The sequence below is a fragment of the Mesoplodon bidens genome (genome assembly GCF_964165515.1).
Source record: "Mesoplodon bidens genome assembly, chromosome: 3".
Lineage (NCBI taxonomy): Eukaryota > Metazoa > Chordata > Mammalia > Artiodactyla > Ziphiidae > Mesoplodon > Mesoplodon bidens.
The window spans coordinates 114,982,741-115,001,752 of record NC_138178.1 but is presented as its reverse complement, the minus strand read 5'-3'; the positions used below and the strand labels follow the sequence as shown (position 1 = coordinate 115,001,752).

The window sequence follows — 19,012 nt, the reverse complement described above, 5'->3', positions numbered from 1 at the left end:
GTACTTAAGTATATGTAACTGTAGAAAAAGTTAAGTGAGACCTGAAGGAGAGCAGAGGGCTAGCAAACTTCCATTTTAACAAATGTGAGGAATAATTTATTATGTTTAGGGTGTGTGTGTGTGTGTGTGTGTGTAAGAGGGAACATTTCAGACTTTTCAGATTTTTCCCAGTGTTCAACCAAATAAAAAAGTCATGATTGCAATGATTATTGCATTACTCTAGTTGGAACATTTCCATGTAAATGGTCTTTAATTGTAGTTTTAGTATGAGCGTTTTCAGGCAATTTTCACTAGTTGTAGAGGTCAAAAATAAAACACATTCTTTTGGCCGTGGAGGAGGGTCTTCATTCGATACCCTAGATTCCATTTTCATGCCAGGCAAATTCATAAATGCTCCCCAGAGTTATAGCCCAGCATATCTTCTATTCAGTGTGGCAACAGCAGGCCCAACACCCATACAACCTTAATTCTTCCTTTCTCTCCTGTGCAAAAGTTCTTTTTCCTTACTCTCTGCTTAGTATTTTTGTACACTTTCTATCCTGCATATGACTAAACCTAAAAACCAAACTGAAAATCTTAAAAATAAAAGTTGATTATTTGAAAGCCATCTATATTTTTTTAATTGGATGGAAATTCATAATGTATATTCTGGTAATAAAATCAAACTAGTTTGTTGCCAAGGTTCACAAGTGCTGTCTAATGACATTAGCATGGGGTTGAGACAATCCAAAACAGCAAAAGCTGCATAAGTTGAAAAGAAAAATAAAGAACCAATTGTTAAAGCCTTCATGAATTGGCTTTCATAAACAAGACAGTTCTACATTACATGTATTCAAAAATCCCTTTCCTTTTACTGTCAAGAAGGGTAGTCAACAGCTTTTATCATTAAAAATTAGTGGAATGTTTATAAATGCATGACTTTATTTTGCAAAATGGCAATTAAATATCAAATTACAATTTTCACTGCTGAGGCAGAACTTATTTTCATGGTTTACAAGTACATTTCTTAGTTTACTGAAAATTCAAAATGCAAGTCACATTCCAGCATGAACCAGAAGTATTTCCTAAGAAGAGTTATTTTTTAACACAAATATGCAATTGAAGAGCAGTCGTTTGCAAACAAACAACTCATGGCAACAGAAAAGCATAGAAATTCTAATGGTTTTATTTTGGGCATTGACATTTTTGTCATTATTTCCAGACTGTCGTAGATCAACTAAAAGTGGACAATAAAGCAACATGCCAAACCTTTCTCTCTTTCACTTTGTAGTATAAGTTGTACTGTATTACTATGACAAAAAATAAATTCAGGTATTACTATAATTTACTTGAAAACATAACTGTTACCTAAATTTAGTTATCTAATGATGCATATAGAGCTAAAAAGGTAAATTTAGATCTACCTATTTTTGTGAATGGCTGGGACAACAAAGCTGAATAAAATTCAATAACAAGGAGAGTCCATCAAATAAAAAACAAGACTTTCATATATATTTTAGTAGAGAATATTTTAAGGTTAACCCACTCCTCAAATAGGGGGATATAGTTTCATAATCAATCATGCGTAAGGAAAAATGTTTTTTAAAAAGGTGTTAAAAATAAAAATGCACTTTAGGTTGATTTAAAGCAATGGCCACTCCTGATTTGGTCAATTTGGCTAATAAGCTGTCTAAAACAAACACACAGAGAAATGCAAGACCACTAAAATCGTGAATTTGCAGCTGCAGCATCTGACCACTGCCACTCAGCAGCTACCTCAACAGAAAGACCAAAATTCTCTTCAGGGTTCCTCCTAAGCCCAGGTCCCTGCCACTATCATAAGTGGCCTGGCCAATGGAAGAATTGCCCAAAGTTAAAAAGAAGTCCCTATTCACAGCCCAAAGCCACTCACTCTGACCCTTTTCATGAACTGAGAAATTTGAGAAGCACCTCCCTTTTGTAGACACATGGTGTTCCGAGAAAAGTGTTGGGATCTTCCCGGTACTTCCACTAACACCATTGGGAGAACTGGACCTTTTTTTTTTTAATAGGATCTGAGGCTATTACCACTCTTGTGGACACAGGAACAACTTTGTCTGTCTTGAACCCCACCAGCCTCAAGGTGCTCTTCCTCAAAGTACTGAAATTGTCCAAATGGTGTGAGTTCCCAACACGGTTATGAAGGTAAGCAAGTTGGCCCCCTTGCCTTTTTTTTTTTTTTTTTGGCTGCCTTGGGTCTGTGCAGTTTTTCTCTAGTTGTGGCGCATGGGGGCTACATTGTGGTGGCTCCTCTTGTTGCGGAGCACGGGCTTCGGTAGCTGTGGCTCGTGGGCTCTAGAGCGCGGTTCAGTAGTTGTGGTGCACGGGCTTAGCTGCTCCGTGGCATGTGGGATCTTCCTGGACCAGGGCTCGAACCCGTGTCCTCTGCATTGGCAGGTGGATTCTTAACCACTGTGCCACCAGGGAAGTCCCCCCTGCCAACTTGCCTTTTGAGATAGGTTCTTTGCAGGGAACTCATCAGTTCCTTCTTGTTCCTTCTGTCCCAGTACTCCTTTTGGGCCAAGATCTCCTGGAAAAATTACAGGCTAATATTTCCTTTTCCCAAAAAGGAGAAATACACTTGCAATTGACTCCTCAAGGTCTACTTCCAGCTCTAGTCCTGATATTGAGATTCCCCTCCTTGCTTCTGTCTTGTTAACTCCCAATCACAAGGATTTGTTAGATTCTGTTCCTTCTACCTTATGGTCTACCTCTTCAAATGACATAGAACACATTCATTAGGTGCTATCAATTAGGATCCAGGTAGATCCTAATAAACCTTTGCCTCACCTCAACAGGTCTCAGGCCTGAGGCCCTAGAATGAATTCGTCCCACTGTCAAGGCACACTTCCAGAAGGGCCCCATAATCCCATGCACCAGTCCCTGTAGCGCACCAATCCTTCCCATGGGCAAATCTCATGGCCAAGGTTGGTATTTTGTTCAAAATCTCTAATCTGTAAACAATAGAGTCATATCACGTTACCCCATAGTCCCCAACCCTCACACCAACCTCAGTTTAATCCCTCTGAGCACACAGTTCTTTACAGTCATAGATTTACATAGTGCTTTCTTCAACATTCCTGTCCATCCAGATAGCCAATACCTGCTTGTCTTTACTTGGGAAGGACATCAATATACTTGGACCACTATGCCTCAGGGCTACACAGAAAACCCTACTTACTCTTCACAGATATTGAGACAAGACTTGGCCAATGTGAATTTTGCCCACGGCTCTACTTTACTTCAATATGTTGATAACGTTTTGTTATGTTCCCCAACTGAGGAAGCACGCCTCAAGGACAGCCTATACCTCCTCACTCAGCTAGCACACAAAGGCATAAGGTCTCAAGGAAAAAGCTCCAATCTGTTCAAACCCAGGTAAGATACTTGGGTCATTTGCTAACCCCTCAAGGGCTAACACTGGATCCTACATGTGTCCAGGGCATATCTCAGTTTCCCGCTTCATGCCACCAAGTGCCAGTGAAATGCTTTTTTTTGGGCTAACAGGCTATTGCAGAGTTGGGTTCCTAATTTCTTCTTGTATGAACAACTCATTTTTCCCTTCTAAAGGACAGAGGCCTGATCCTCTTGTTTGGAATAATGAGGCTGAATCAGTTTTTCAAACTTAGACACTTGGTTGGCCACAGCCCCGGCTTCAGGACGCCCTAATTATTCTCTTCACTTTCTATTCATTCATGAAGTTAGCAGGAAACACCCTTGGAGTGCTCATTTAGCCCATGGGGGCAAACAGAGACCTACTGGGTTTTAGAGCCAGTTGGACCCTATAGATCGAGATCTTCCACCTTGCCTCCAAGCAATAGCAGCCACTGCTGCCCTTCTGCAGGCTACAGAAGAGACAGTTATGGGGTCTCCCTTACAGGTGTTTGTCCCTCACTCTATTGAGGCACTCTTGAAGGCGCATCACACACACTTATCTGCTAGCTGACTGATGTCCTATGAAATCTTGCTTTCCTCTCCAAATGTCACTTTGTCTCATTGTAACTCCCTAAATCCTGCTACCCTCTTACCGTCAGCAACAGATAAAATCTCACATGATTACATAACCACAACTCATCTTTTGACTAGTCCGTATCCAGATTACAAGAAGCACCTTTAGACAACCTTGACATTTCTTGGTTTATCTATGAAATACTGCTGGACAACTGAAATCTGGATATGCTATCACTACTCCCTTCACTATAACAGAATCCAATGCTCTGCCCCTCAGTTTCTTCAACCCAACAAGCTGAACCATACACACTATTTGCACCTGCACTTTGCCCTCTGGCAAGTGTGCTAACGTTTACACTGATAGAAGGTATGTCTTTGGAGTAGCTCAAGATTTTGGAATGCTTTGGAAACAGAGCTTTCTTGAGCTCAGGGGGAAATGAAATTGAAAACGGCCCCTTTGTTAAGGCTTTGCTGGATGCAATCTTGCTGCACAACAATTGGCAATAAGTTGCAGGGCATTCCAAAGACAACACTGAGGAAGGAAAGGGAAACTGACTGGCCGACAGAGTTGCTAAGGCCGCAGCATTACGAGATTCAGGCTTCATAAAGAAACCTCCTCCCATTGGTCACTCTATTCACACCAAGTTAACTATATACTACTTGGAAGGACACCCAACATTTAAAAGATATTATCAACTCAAAATGGATTAAAGGCCTAAATGTAAGACCAGACACTATAAAACTCTTAGAGGAAAAAGAAGGAAAAACACTCTGACATAAATCACAGCAAGATCTTTTTTGACGCACTCCTTAGAGTAATGAAAATAAAAACAAAAATAAACAAATGGGACCTACTTAAACTTTTGCACAGCAAAGGAAACCATAAACAAGATGAAAAGACAACCCTCAGAATGGGAGAAAATATTTGCAAACAAAGCAACTGACAAAGGATTAATCTCCAAAATATAGGAACAGCTCATTCAGCTCAAAATTAAAAAAACAAACAACCCAAAGAATGGGCAGAAGATCTAAACAGACATTTCTCCAAAAATGGGCTGAAGAACTAAATAGACATACAGATGGCCAAGAGGCACATGAAAAGATGCTCTACATCATTAACTAGTAGCGAAATGCAAATCAAAACTACAATGAGGTATCATCTCACACCAGTCAGAATGGCCATCATTAAAAAATCTACAAACAATAAATGCCAGAGAGGGTGTGGAGAAAAGGGAACCCTCTTGCACTGTTGGTGGGAATGTAAACTGATATAGCCACTATGGAGAACAGTACGGAGATTCCTTAAAAAACTAAAAATAGAACTACCATATGACCCAGCAGTCTCACTACTGGGTGTATACCCTGAGAAAACCATAATTCAAAAAGACACATGTACCCCAATGTTCATTGCAGCACTATTTACAATAGCCAGGACATGGAAGCAACCTAAATGTCCATCAACAGAAGAATGGATAAAGAAGATATGGTACACATATACAATGGAATATTACTTAGCCATAAAAAGGAACGAAATTGGGTCATTTATAGAGATGTGGATGGACCTAGAGTCTGCATACAGAGTGAAGTAAGTCAGAAAGAAAAAAACAAATATCGTGTATTAACGCATATATGTGCAATCTAGAAAAATGGTACAGATGAACCTATTTGCAGGGCAGGAATAGAGACGCAGACACAGACAACGAATGTGTGGGCCTGGGGTGGGCGTAAGGGCGGTGGGATGAATTGGGAGATTAGGATTGACATATACACACTACCATGTGTAAAATCATTAGCTAGTGGGAACATGCGGTACAGCACAGGGAGCTCAGCTTGGTGCTCTGTGATGACCTAGATTCGTGGGATGGGTTGGAGTGGGAGGGAGGTCTACGAGGGAGGGGATATATGTATACATGTAGCTGATTCACTTCGTTGTGCAGCAGAAACACAACATTGTAAGGCAACTATACTCCAATTAAAAAAAAAAGATATTATCAGAGATGGGCAAGTGAATGCTACAGCTAAGGAACAGCAGAGGTGGGTTTCTGAAGGATGCATATTTGACCAGCATCCTGGGCTTTGGTATGGGCCAAACAGCTACCCTGCTCTTTCTGGTGTCACTCAACAAACCATCTTAAAAATAATACATGAAATGACTGATTAAAGAACTGATAAAATGATAGCCTGGGGAAAACAATACTTTTGGAAACCTCCCATAGTAGCGATTGAAATATGTCAAAGGTATGAGATCATCCGAAATATGACCCAGGAAAACCTATTCATATTCTCAAGGCCACTTTCCTTTATCTCTTGGTTCCTTTGTTATCTGGCAACGGGATTTTATCTAGCTGTCTCTCTCTCAAAGATACAAATATGTTCTTGTGACGGTTTGTATGTATTACCATTGAGTGGAAGCCTTTCCTTGCAGATGAGCAACCACCCTTGCAGTGGCCAAAATATTGTTGTAAAGGATTAGTCCTACCTGGGGAATTCCCTTGGAATTACATAATGATAAAAGTAGCCATTTCACTGGACAAATTCTAAATGCTGTTTGTGAAATCTGGCCTATACTACAACATTTCTACTGGACCCATCATCCTCAGTCCTCTGGTCTAGTGTAAAGAACCAATAGCATAATCAAAACACAATTGGCAAAACTCTCTGAGGCTGTCAGTCTTCCTTGGTCTAAATTACTACCCATAGTTTTATTAAACTTAAGATCTACACCCTTTGGAAAATACAAGTTGTCACTATTTGAAATAATTAGTGGAACACTTAGGATTCTTGACTCAGGGCTATACGAGCCCCTTCTAGTCAAAGGAGATCTTTTACATTATTGCCAAAGTCTCATTGAGACTAAAGAAAAATGAGCACCTGGTTGAAAAACCTTTACAGAGTAAAGCGCTCCTGGGATATGAAGACCTAGAACACCACAATTTACAACCAGGGGACTATGTTTATTGGAAAAGACATCTTTTAAAGGATTCCTTGCAGCCCAGGTGGAAGGGACCCTATCAGGTACTCTTAACCAACCTCTGTGCCAATAAAGGCATTGATTCTTAGATTCAGTTTTCTCATTTAAAAAAGGCTTCCCCACCTGAATGGGCCTCTGAAACAGTTGGAGACCTAAAGCTGAAACTGACCCAAAAGTGAAGCAAATGACACCTGATATAGACAACTCTCCCAAGACTCCATGATCACCATTAATGAAATCTCTCTTCTTACCTTTGTTCTAATTGCCATTATCACAGAGTTGCTATGTCTCCTTCGATACGTAATAATTGATGATGTATCAACTTGCCACTCTCCTTCTTATACTCCTTATAGACACATGCTCAAGGAGTGAAAACTTTCATGCACGGGTGTGTGCTTGGAATGAAAGTTTAAAAGAAATGACCCAGGTCCTTTGGTCCCTTAAGTTTGACTATGAAGGACTGGAGAATTGAACTTCTGAGACTCCTCCTTTTGGTTTCAGGTTTATTAATGTTCTTAGCCCTACTACATACAGTGGGCATCCTCCTTTGGCAGTAATTCCATGAAAACATATATCTGGCCAGAACTCTCCTGGGAAGAAGCCTCTGGCTCCAATTCTTGGCCATTCAACTAATCTATTCAGCTTAGGATTCTTTCTTTAACCAAGGCCATGAGCCACACTTTCTCCTTTTTATTAAAATGGCTGATTTTACTTGGATAGTTCTTTCATTAGACTTCTGTTATTATTCTTTCTTAAAATCCACCCAGAACCCTTATGCCTGGAAGAGTAATGCCCTAGTTTGCATTTCCCAAAGTCTAGCCACTAGAGAAAATCTAAGATTGTTGGCTATGCCATTGGCACCCCAAATCATTTACCAAACACTGGGATCCCCTTGCCTTAGCTATCTCCAAGCTTACTAATATCCCTCCACCATGTCCTGTTCAGAATTCATCTATTCTCCCAGCATACCATGTTTGCCTACTTGAATTCACAGCTCCTTTTTCCTGTTTGGTCAATAGAATCAGACAAAACCCCCAATAGTTCTTAGGAACAATTTGTTCCAACAGTACCCTGAGGTTACCCAGAAACATTGGCTCTCATCTTTACCTTGCTGTGCAACAGAATATGTCCTCATGATGACCCCCCACATATTCCAACAAGGAAGGCTTCTAGGCTGCTCAAATATAACTGACCCATGGTTTAATTTCACCTTGACAACTCCTTTCTTTGTGCCCCATCTGCTATATCTTTGTGGTTGGAAGATGACCTGCCTCAACACCCCTAGCCCCAGGTTCTCAATGTCCCCTAGGATTTTTAATGACCCCTTTGACTGTGTTAAATTCTCCAGAAATTACCAAACAGCACACATGCTCTACTTCCTCTGCTGAGAAATCTCTTCTTAGGGATTTCAGAAATATCTAAGAATTATATTCCCCAAGTGGAGGATTGGAACCCTTGACAAATTGGTTCAAAATCTCTCTGCCACCATAGCAGACATAGCTAATGCCACAGTCATAGCATTAAGTGACCAAGTTAACTCCCTAAACTCACTTACTCATGTTATATTAGATAACTGATTTGTCTTAGACTACCTTCTGGCAGAACATGGAGGTATCTGTGCCATCTTAAATGTCACCTGCTGTACTTGGATAAATACTTCTGGTATAGTAGAAACTCAAACTGAGGTCCTACAAAAGAAACCCGCTTGGCTTCATGCTGATACCCTTAACACTCCCCTAATATTTGTTCAGCTGTTTACCCTCAAACATTGGATCTTGGTTCAGAACTGTTCTGCAAACTGGGTAATTGCTCTTAATAGCTGTTAGCTTCTTTATGTTGATAAAGTCCTTGCTTAAATCGATTACTTCTATACTTAACCGTTCTTCTGCTTGGTTAAGGCTCACACAGACCACTATGCTTGAGGCAGCACAATATCATGATGCCGCCAATGATTTTCCTGATCCATTTATTGACTCTTACACCCAACCCCCACTCTGAGGAACATGATGAATCCAGAACAGGCAACCAAGCCACTCCAGCTATGTGGGACTAAAAGTTGCCCTGGTGATATTTTCTCCAGGAAAAATCATGAGCAAAAGGGGGAAATGTGAAAGGAACAGTGGCATAAATGACTAAGACGTGCCCTGAGGAGCTCCAGGTTCACTGCCCACGCTGAACTTTTACTGAACTCTCTAAAATAAAATTGTTGATACTGGCTGAGTTGCCAAAAGGAAAAAACAATCCTGAGAACTGTACCTTTTCTGGACTGAGGAAACCATACCTTTCCCTAGTAACAGATGAGATGCGCTTGATAACCCAATTGTGTATATAGAGCAAATTTACCCTCCAATCCAAATTCTTGGTAAACTATAAGAAGGAAACTGTAAAAAATCAAAGGACACACATCAACTGAAGGGCTTCACGCTCCCTATATTTCCTATCAAATGGAATGTCAAGAAACAGGTGGGTATTTCTTGTACCACTTCTGTCAGAAATAAAATTCTGAACCACTGGGTTTCCCTGGTGGCGCAGTGGTTGAGAGTCCGCCTGCCGATGCAGGGGACACGGGTTCGTGCCCCGGTCCGGGAGGATCCCACATGCCGCGGAGCGGCTGGACCCGTGAGCCATGGCCGCTGAGCCTGCGCATCCAGAGCCTGTGCTCCGCAACGGGAGAGGCCACAGCAGTGAGAGACCCGCGTACCGCAAAAAAAAAAAAAAAATTCTGAACCACTTAATTGATTCCCAAAGTCAGAAACTTTGGGAATTTCTGTTCCATGAATATATCCAGTAACAACCCTTACCTCTTTTAGGTCACCTCTTTAATTTCCCTCATTCTATTTTAAAATCAAAAAAGCAAACAAGCAAGATACATAAATTATGCAGATATGCAGACATTACACCGGACTTTTCCCTGGAAGGTCGCAAAACTTTTGCGTGTGTTGTTTAAGAAAAACAGACCACAATCACAGGATATTACTCACTTCTGCTTCCCATGAGAAGAAAGTCTTTATGTCAGAGGAGTCTCAGGCCCCACGTAGGGGATTTTCTTAGTGTCAGACTCATTTAAATTATCCCTCCTACAAACAGGTACTGCTGTGCGATTTCTTGATTGTTTTTCCATTTATGATCCAACTGGTACAAGAAATGCATTGTTTTAGGCTAATGAGAGAAACTTTTAAGCCAAATGAAGCTAAAAGATCTATATGCACTTCAAATAATGATTTTGAATGAAGAGAAAGAAAAGTAATGAGAGTTGCAAACAGTAGCATAGGCATGCCAACCTCAACAGCGTGTATGCACCACATTAATACTACCAAAGGAAATGTGCCATAATTTACCAGCTTCCTTTAATAAAAACATCCAAAAATTACCTTGTACTCAATACGCCCATATTACAGACAAGAGGTCAGTAGAGAAGGATAGGGACTAGAGGCTTGGGTTAGCAATTACTCAACAATGAGCACAACTAAATTGTTATCTACCCCTAATTGCAAAGTGTTGGGAAAAGACTCATAGCAAAATTTCACATCACATCAACAACAAGCCACAGACTATACAGGTGATCTAGAAGTAAAATTTAAAAATACCTCAAAATTTGAGATACAAATTCATCATTCCTGTAACTCATGGCTCAGAAGCAAAAAAGGCATTAGGTTTAACTGTAATGCAATAGCTTAATGTTCAGAGCATGGTAACTGGAGATTAGAGCAGAATTTTGAAGATGACTACGTTTCTAATCCAGTGAATGCCAGCAATGAACAGAAACAGATTTGAGTTGTGATGATGGCTTCCTAGTTTTGAATATGCACCTTACTTAGCTTTATTAAAATTATTGCCAGGTTTTAAGGAAGACCAAAACTTATTTACATTTAGTTGTTATTTAGCCATGGTTCTCCCTGGCTCATTCAAATTCTGTGGTTGCTATTATTTTTTATTATAGTAAAATACTTGCTTTTACTGCATACACAATCAACAAGCTGAAATTCCTTCACATTTATTTTAAACACTTCGTTCCATTTTTTACTCAAATTTTTGTTTATATGTACTAAAGCTACCTGTAAAAGAAAATAATTCAATTTTATTTTATATTATGGTTTACTTTTCAGAACCTCTACATTCACTGACATAAGGTATTAATATTATAGTAATTTTTCCAACATTAATATGCATGATGAAACTTTAGTTCTAGTAAATTTCCTGGTCTTATTGCCTTCTCTATATCAGTATTTTTGATAACAATACATTTCTTTTTAGCTATGTGCGTTATATGTCTAGTCAAGGTTAGTATAATATTACTGCATATCAGAACTTAGGACTTCTCACATTATGACACACTGTATTTATTTGAACAATATAATGGTTTATGTAACACACTTTAAAGTTGCTTTTACTACATGATGAGAAGTAATTAATTTTTTCCAAAAAACTTCCTCCATAAAGTTGCAATGCATTGTGTATACACCTTGTATTTTACATGCTAGCAAATATACTTTCAGAACACTGACATCCATCAGATTAAATTATTAATTTGCCTTTTCTAGGTATTGTAGTTTTCTGATAATTAAGTTCTGTTTGGTTTCGTTTTAAAATTACATAAGCATTGTAAATGTAAGAAATTATATCTAATTTTATGTTTGTACATATTTAAGTAACATTATAATAAAATCTAAGAAGAATCCAATGTTTTATGATATTAGATCTAGCTAGTGCTCTAAGTTGGAAATAGAACATATATCAAAAAGCTAAGGAACCAATTTTAACAACAGTGAAAAATAAAAGGACATTTGTTCAAATTATTAAAGAATTTAATTCTGGTATATAGTACTTATGCTTTCAAAAAATGAGTACTTTGATAGAAAATGTGAGAACTGAAAGATAGCTTTTGTAACTAAAAAGATGCCAGGTTGAGGAATTAATGGAATCAGAATTTCAGAGAACATCCCCAATTTCCTCATTTTATAGAAGAGGCAAGAGAAATAGAAGCTGAACTACATGTTCTGGACCTTTAGTTGTCTTTTGCCGCTGTTATTTTTGCTTCTGAAAAATATAATTTGCATCACACCCAAAAATACTAACAACAATGCCCAAAGCCATACAGTTTGGCCAAGTGTCTCATTTCCTTTTTTGGTCAAAATGAAAAAGTGGTACCCTGATGATAGAAATCACAAAAATGCATGCCCAGAAAAGGTGGTATGCATCAGTTTAATAAGAAATTAATTTGGAGAACAATATTTTCTCTATTGTCAAATTTCTGTAGCTGGACCTTGTGATGACATTTCTGCAGAAAGCAAGATACGTAATTTTTACAGGGTATACAAATGTTCTATAGGGATATTAAAGTTTTTGGCTGGTGAAAATGATTTGGTGGGATAAAAAATCTTTGCCCAAATAAACAAGAAAACCAGCTGCATTCTCTATGTAATTAATTTCTGAAGATACTTTGGATTTTAAGACCCTTTTAAAACACTTGAGTTATAAAAAATTAATACTATAAAAACTAGCTATTTCTTTCACTCTCTTCTACTTCTACAAATCAATTCTTTGCTGAAGATCAGTTCATCCTAGTTCAAAATCAGTTCACCCTAGTTCAAAATACACTGTTATACCATATCTATTATCTTCATGATGTCAATAATGAGTAGGTATAATAATTATTCTAGTATCTTAAATTAATTCCATAACTTACTGAAAAGCCATTGTCCTAAATGAACTGTGCAGCAATCCAAAGTAACCAACAACCAAGTCAATCTTGTCATTGTCTGATTATTTTTAATATATAATAGTGACAGCCTAATATTTGCAGTTATATTCCCATTAGGAGGTCTATACATTAGCTATTATCATCAAAGTATATCAATTTCTTCAAGCAGATTTTTGGTATGTAAGAAACATAACAAAATTGGCTTTTCAAGAAAATCAAATATTGCCATTAAGTCTTCAAAAATATGAGGTAAAAAAAATGCAAGTTATATACAAAACATTAAATTGTGAACTGTAACCAAATTCACAATTTCAATTTATATGGCAGACCTAAGATTTTCTATGGCAAAATTATCTTGATTATTCCAAGTTAAACAAAAATTCCTAATACTAATGGTTAGGTTACTCTATCATATGTCCCAATAAAGGTACACTTATGAGAATAGTTTTAAATATTAGCTCCTCTGTCTGCCTTTTAACATGATACACTGATAATTTTAAGCCATAAAGAAAGTTAACAACCCCTTAACTTGTAACGACTTTGAAGTTTATTTTACAGCACTTTTATTGAGACATCATGTAACTACTGACCAGGACTGTTTACAAATGCAATGCTTGGCCTTTGAGACAATTAAAAATTTTAAGTATCAATACTAAAATTTTACATCATGATTTGTTTAACTTAAGAAGTGTTATGATGGCTGAAAACTAACAGAAGAAAATCTAAAGCAAAAATATAATGATTTCCACAAAAACCATATATTCCTCCCTTATATGAAAGGGAGGGAGGGAAAAAGGAAGGAAGGAAAAAGAAAAGGAGGGGGAAAAAAGATGAGGAGAGAAAGAAAAGGGGCAAGACAAACAAGAAAAATACTTTTATTTCCCGTTTGCAAAAAGGAGGGAAACTCTGAGGTCTCAGCAAACAATGTAATCAACTGAGTCAGTTTAAATTAAGGCATCTTCTTTACATGTTATTGAATCCCATCATGCCTTTCATATTGCCAGCAGCACCCTGTTGAAACTGCCTCATCATTGACTGAAGTCCTGCCATACCACCTAGAGTGCGAGTAGAATAAAATCAGATAATTATTAAACACAACTTGAAACATTTGTTACTTTTGCCTAATAAGTTCTTGAACTTCTAAAAAAATATACTGGGTTCTGACTGCATCAGCCTTAAAGTACATAAAACTTTGTATTATAACCAGTATCCTCATCTATAAAAGAGAATGAATAACTTACCTTATCACATTATGAGAAATACATACTACATGAAGAGATCTCAGAACAGTACCTGTCACACAGTAGGGAGTCAGTAAATCTAAACAAAAATTTTTTTCCTGGGAAGTCTGAGTCTTGTAAATAGTAATAATTTGGGGCAGGGATTGGAGGTAGTTATTTCATAGGACTTAAAGTAAGAAAACAATTCACCATTATTGAACATCTGCTCTATGTCCACAACTGTACTAAATGCTTTCCCATCTATTAGCTCATTTAATCATCATAATTTCCTGACGAGCTATTGCCTGTGATTTTACAGAAGGGGAATGTGAGGTTCAGAAAGTTTACGGAACTTTTTACAGGTTACATGGTAAAAGTGGAACTGGGTTTTCAAAATCGTTATATAATTCCAAAGTCTCATCAATGAAACTATCCAGATTCAAAAGGTCACCAGAACAAGCATTAATAAAAGATGATTAAGTAGCTTGCTCAAAAATCACAAACAGCAGCAGAGGAGTGAATAAAACCTCAGCTTATACAGCACTGTTACAACCATTCAACTTAGAAGTTAGATGGCCCTTTTACTTAAATCATACATTGTTTGAACAGATTTTCATATCACAACAAAAGGCATATTAAAACTCAACCCTTATAAACTAAACCAAGTATTAGCAACTGGCAACAACTTTGTATTTACCCATGTGATGAAGAACTCTAGGATCCATCATTTTGGCCATTTGTTGATTCAATTTTGCCATCTGTGACTGGCTCACATTCTTAGACATGTCACCACCTGAAGAAAAAAAGGTTTTGAGTCAGTATAGACTGTAATATAATCAGGGTATCATAGAAATTGAGTAAATATAAAGAAAAAAACCTATAATCTTATCACTCTAACACAATTATTTCTATTTGTACATATTCCCTTCTACTCTTTATCCCAATTACATACATATTTTTGAGAAAGAACAAGTGAAACTCAATATTAAGGGACTTTTTAAAAAAAATTATTTTCTTTATTTATTTTTGGCTGTGTCGGGTCTTCGTTGCTGCGCTCAGGCTTTCTTTAGTTGCGGCGAGAGGGAGCTACTCTTCGTTGCAGTGCATGGGCCTCTCACTGCAGTGGCTTCTCGTTGCTGAGCACGGGCTCTAAGAGCATGGGCACAGTAGTTGTGGCTCGCGGACTCTAGAGTGCAGGCTCAGTAGTTGTGGCGCACGGGCTTAGGTGCTCTGCGGCATGTGGGATCTTCCTGGACCAGGGCTCGAACTTGTGTCCCCTGCATTGGCAAGCGGATTCTTAACCACTGCACCACCAGGGAAGCCCTAAGGAACTTTCTTAAGGGCTACAATTTTTGTTAACATTTTTACTTATACCTGTGAATGAGCCACTATAAGCAAAAACATATCCAGTGGTTATTAATAGTAAGCTATAACAATTGTTTAATAGTGACATGGTAGAATGCTGAACAAAAAACTTTATAGATATGGGTTAATTGGGAAAGAGAGTGGATTACTGATAAATGGATATGAAAGAATGAGTCTGAGAGAACCTGAAGACGTGTATATCTAAGAAGCTATTATAAATAACAAAAAGCTTCAGAGAATAGAAAGAATAATGCAACTCCATTTATTAATGAATTTCTACACACTCAGTCAAAACTCCACAGTAAAAAGGCAGCCAATGAAAGAGATGCACCCTGGGGCAGAAGCGATAAAAGCATCCTTTAGAGAATAACTGCTGCACTCTTAAGAGACAGAAAGCCAAAAACATCACTGATGCAATAGCAATGAATAAGTAGAGCTGCTTCAGCAAAACTACTTATTTCAAAGGAACATTAACTCTGGTACTTCTCAGGAACATTTGTGAAAATGCAAATCAAAGATGACCCTGATTCTCTGATCAAAGCTGGCTAATATGAATAAATTAAATGAATTAAGAACTATAAGAAGATGTGTTTTTATAAAAGATGATAAAACCTGTAAAAAATGTTTCATAATTAACAAATTTGCGTAAGATGTGAATTCTACGACCACTGGTGATTTGTTGTAAGAGTTTTTGTCCCTGAGGACTTAAAACTTCGAAAAATTATTAAGACTTTGGTGTGACAAGGACGTGTACCATATCCACTGCCCACTTCATCTTGGTTGTGCCTTTATTGAGCAGTTAATGCTTAGACAAGATCTGACCAACAGATCTGCAGTAGTTCTATCAAGAACAGTCAGGGTCATTTGGGAAAGATGTTAAACTGACTTAATGTGTTTATAAATCACTATCTGAAATAGTATGTGATGTTAGGAATTATAACCAATTTTAAACTTGTTTGTCTAACTTTTCTCCCTTGTCACAAAAAAGAAAATAGGATATAGCAGGCAAGGAAAATAAGGAAACTGTCAAAGACAAAACGTGATAAAAACTTATGTAAGTACCCATCTTTTTTAGAAAGCTATTCAGTGGTATTATTCATCTTTGGAGCTTGCCTAATCAATATTTCTTAAATAATAAATTCACCTCAATAGTGCTTATGATATAGAAAAAAACTTTAAAGAGAGGGCTAGGACAGTTGATTTTAACCCTTTGGAAAAACTAACTTACCTTTTTACCTTAGAAAATACACAGCAAAATAAATTCTAGGTGGGATAAAGAGTAAAACCTAAAAAAAAAAAAAACAACAAGTAGAAGAAAATATAGGTGCCTATTGTGGTATCAACATGGGGAAGGCTTTTATGAGTATAAAAGAAACCAAACCAAAAGGCCTGGCTGCATTAAAAATGAAAACTTCAGGGACTTCCCTGGTGGTCCAGTGGTTAAGAATTAGCCTTCCAAGGCAGGGGATGTGGGTTTGATCCCTGGTCAGGGAACTAAGATCCCACATGCTGCGGGGCAACTAAGCCTGCATGCTGCAACTACTGAGCCTGCGTGCTCTGGAGTCCGCGCGCCACAACAAAGAGCCTGCGTGCTGCAATGAAAGACCCCGCATGCTTCAACGAAGATCCCGCATACCGCAACTAAGAGCTGATGCAGCCAAATAAATAAATTAGTTAATTAATTTAAAAAAATAAAAATGAAAGGCAAATGATATTTTGGGAAAAATATTTGCAGATATAGTCCAAGAATTTAAAAAAGTTATTACAAAGCAATAAGGAAAAAAATAAAACAAATGGACAAGTAACCTAAGTAAGAGGGGATTCACCAAGAAAATTCAAACCAATAAATGTACGAAGAAATGTTAAATGTGAGTAATTGAAAAAACATATTGAAAAATATTTGGCCATTAAATTGGAAATACTGAATTATTACAAAACTTATTCTGCATCTACTATATTTCTGATCAAAACAGACAAAATCCCTGGCCTCAGGGAAGACTGCACAGAAAATGATACAGGAACTGATACTGATATGAAATCAGCCTAAACATCCAACAAAGACACATTGTGCTAAACAAAGATACATGCGTAACTGGAATAGTACTCAGTGGTTAAAAGTTATATTCTGAAGAATATTTGACAATATGGAAAAAAAGTCATGATGTTTGAAAAGAAAAAACACTAGTTATATCAAATGTTATTTGCAATAAGACCCATGGGATTCTCTGGGGAGTAAAGGTAATGGGTGTTTTAAAGTTTTTTCTTATATTTCCTTATATTCTCTAAATTTTCTTTAATATATACTATAACGTCACAAAAATAAAGTCATTAAGTGTGATTTTTAAAAATATTAGCATTTATTACCTTCAATCTGAAAACAGATAAAAATCATAGATTGCATTATAAATCCTGGAAGTACTTGAACATAACATGAAATTCAGCAGTGTATTTTCTAATACTGGCAGTACTCCCTGGCTTTAATTTTTAGTTTCTCAACCTCTTTCTTTCCTTTCAGTGTGTCAACTAATGATGAGCTTGTTATTTTTCTTACCTTTGAAAAGTCCTTTGATACCTCCCATCTTTTTTACCATCTGTGCAAATTTGGTATATTGTGTCAAAAGTTCTTGTACATCTCTCGTTGACACACCTGATCCTCTTGCTACTCTTTGGATTCTTCCTGGTTGCTTACTGAAAACCTTGGCACCATCAGTACTGTCCAGTTCTGTAGGCAAGGGTCAATAACTTTCACGTACACTCAATTAACATTCATTGTCAAAGCAGTTACATGCAAATATCTTACACACAGAAAATAAATACAGTGGTCAAACCACCAACCAGATTTAACAAATGTTGTTATCATCTGCTATGTCTTCATCTGGTTTTTAAAAATTAAACATGAAATATATTCAAAAGAATATTTATAATATCCATAAGCTATAAAAACAATCAAACAAATACACATCAACTCACCCTACAGTTTAAGTAAAATAGAACATTGTGAAAATTTTTCTTTGAAAAAATTTTCTATGTCCACCCTTTCTATATCTCATCCAACTGCTCCTCAGAGTATATGCCAGAGGTATAAGGTATATTTCAAAAAGGAACAAAAGTGCTCACCTTAGCTCTAAATAACTATTATCCTTTAAATCATAAATTTAGGCATATAAGCAAGTAGAAGTAGGTAGGTTCTATCTATAATCAACAGAATAATTGTATATTTCCTGTATAATCAAGTAATTACTACTAGTCTTTTAATGCTTTCTGTAACGTAAAGAATGAGTTAATTCCTTCCAGTGTTTTGATAATGCTTAGAATACGAGGTACATTTCTTATGGCATTAGTTGCATACAATCTCAGGAATAAAATTTCTATTATGTTTGCATTCTCTCCACAATATCCCCTGATAAGTGATCACCTAACTTTGATTTAATAACCCCAGGAGAGATGACCCACTATCAAAAATAAGTCAATCTATGCCATTCTAATACCTGTAATTATGGAAAATCTTTTTATATATTAAAATGAAATATGTTTGCCTGACATTCCTTCCTATTTTGCATAGATGTCTCCTTGCCAGGCACAAAGAATAAGGCTTTCAAATTATTTGAGAGCCATGATGTCTCCTGTGAATTTTCTCCAGATGACAAATATCCAACTCTTTTGACTGTTCCTCTTATAACATGGTTTAGCACCCCGTTTACCATGCTGATTTCCTAACTACATTTTCTAATTTGTCTATGCCCTCTAAGCATATTGTCCAGAAGTGAACTGAAATCCAGGGGAAGA

General features: G+C 37.2%; 1 protein-coding gene across 1 annotated transcript in view; it reads right to left on the bottom strand.

Moving 5' to 3' along the window:
• Positions 1–13,170: 13,170 nt before the first annotated feature.
• Positions 13,171–19,012, bottom strand: part of SRP54 (signal recognition particle 54) — a 42,108-nt gene continuing 36,266 nt past the window's right edge. Inside the window, exons 14-16 of the mRNA XM_081229710.1 lie at positions 17,778–17,948; positions 14,559–14,654; positions 13,171–13,696 (exon numbers count right to left, since the gene is read on the bottom strand). Of these exons, the coding sequence (XP_081085836.1) occupies positions 13,605–13,696; positions 14,559–14,654; positions 17,778–17,948 (359 nt within the window). The 3' untranslated portion in view covers positions 13,171–13,604. The remainder of the gene's footprint in view (positions 13,697–14,558; positions 14,655–17,777; positions 17,949–19,012) is intronic.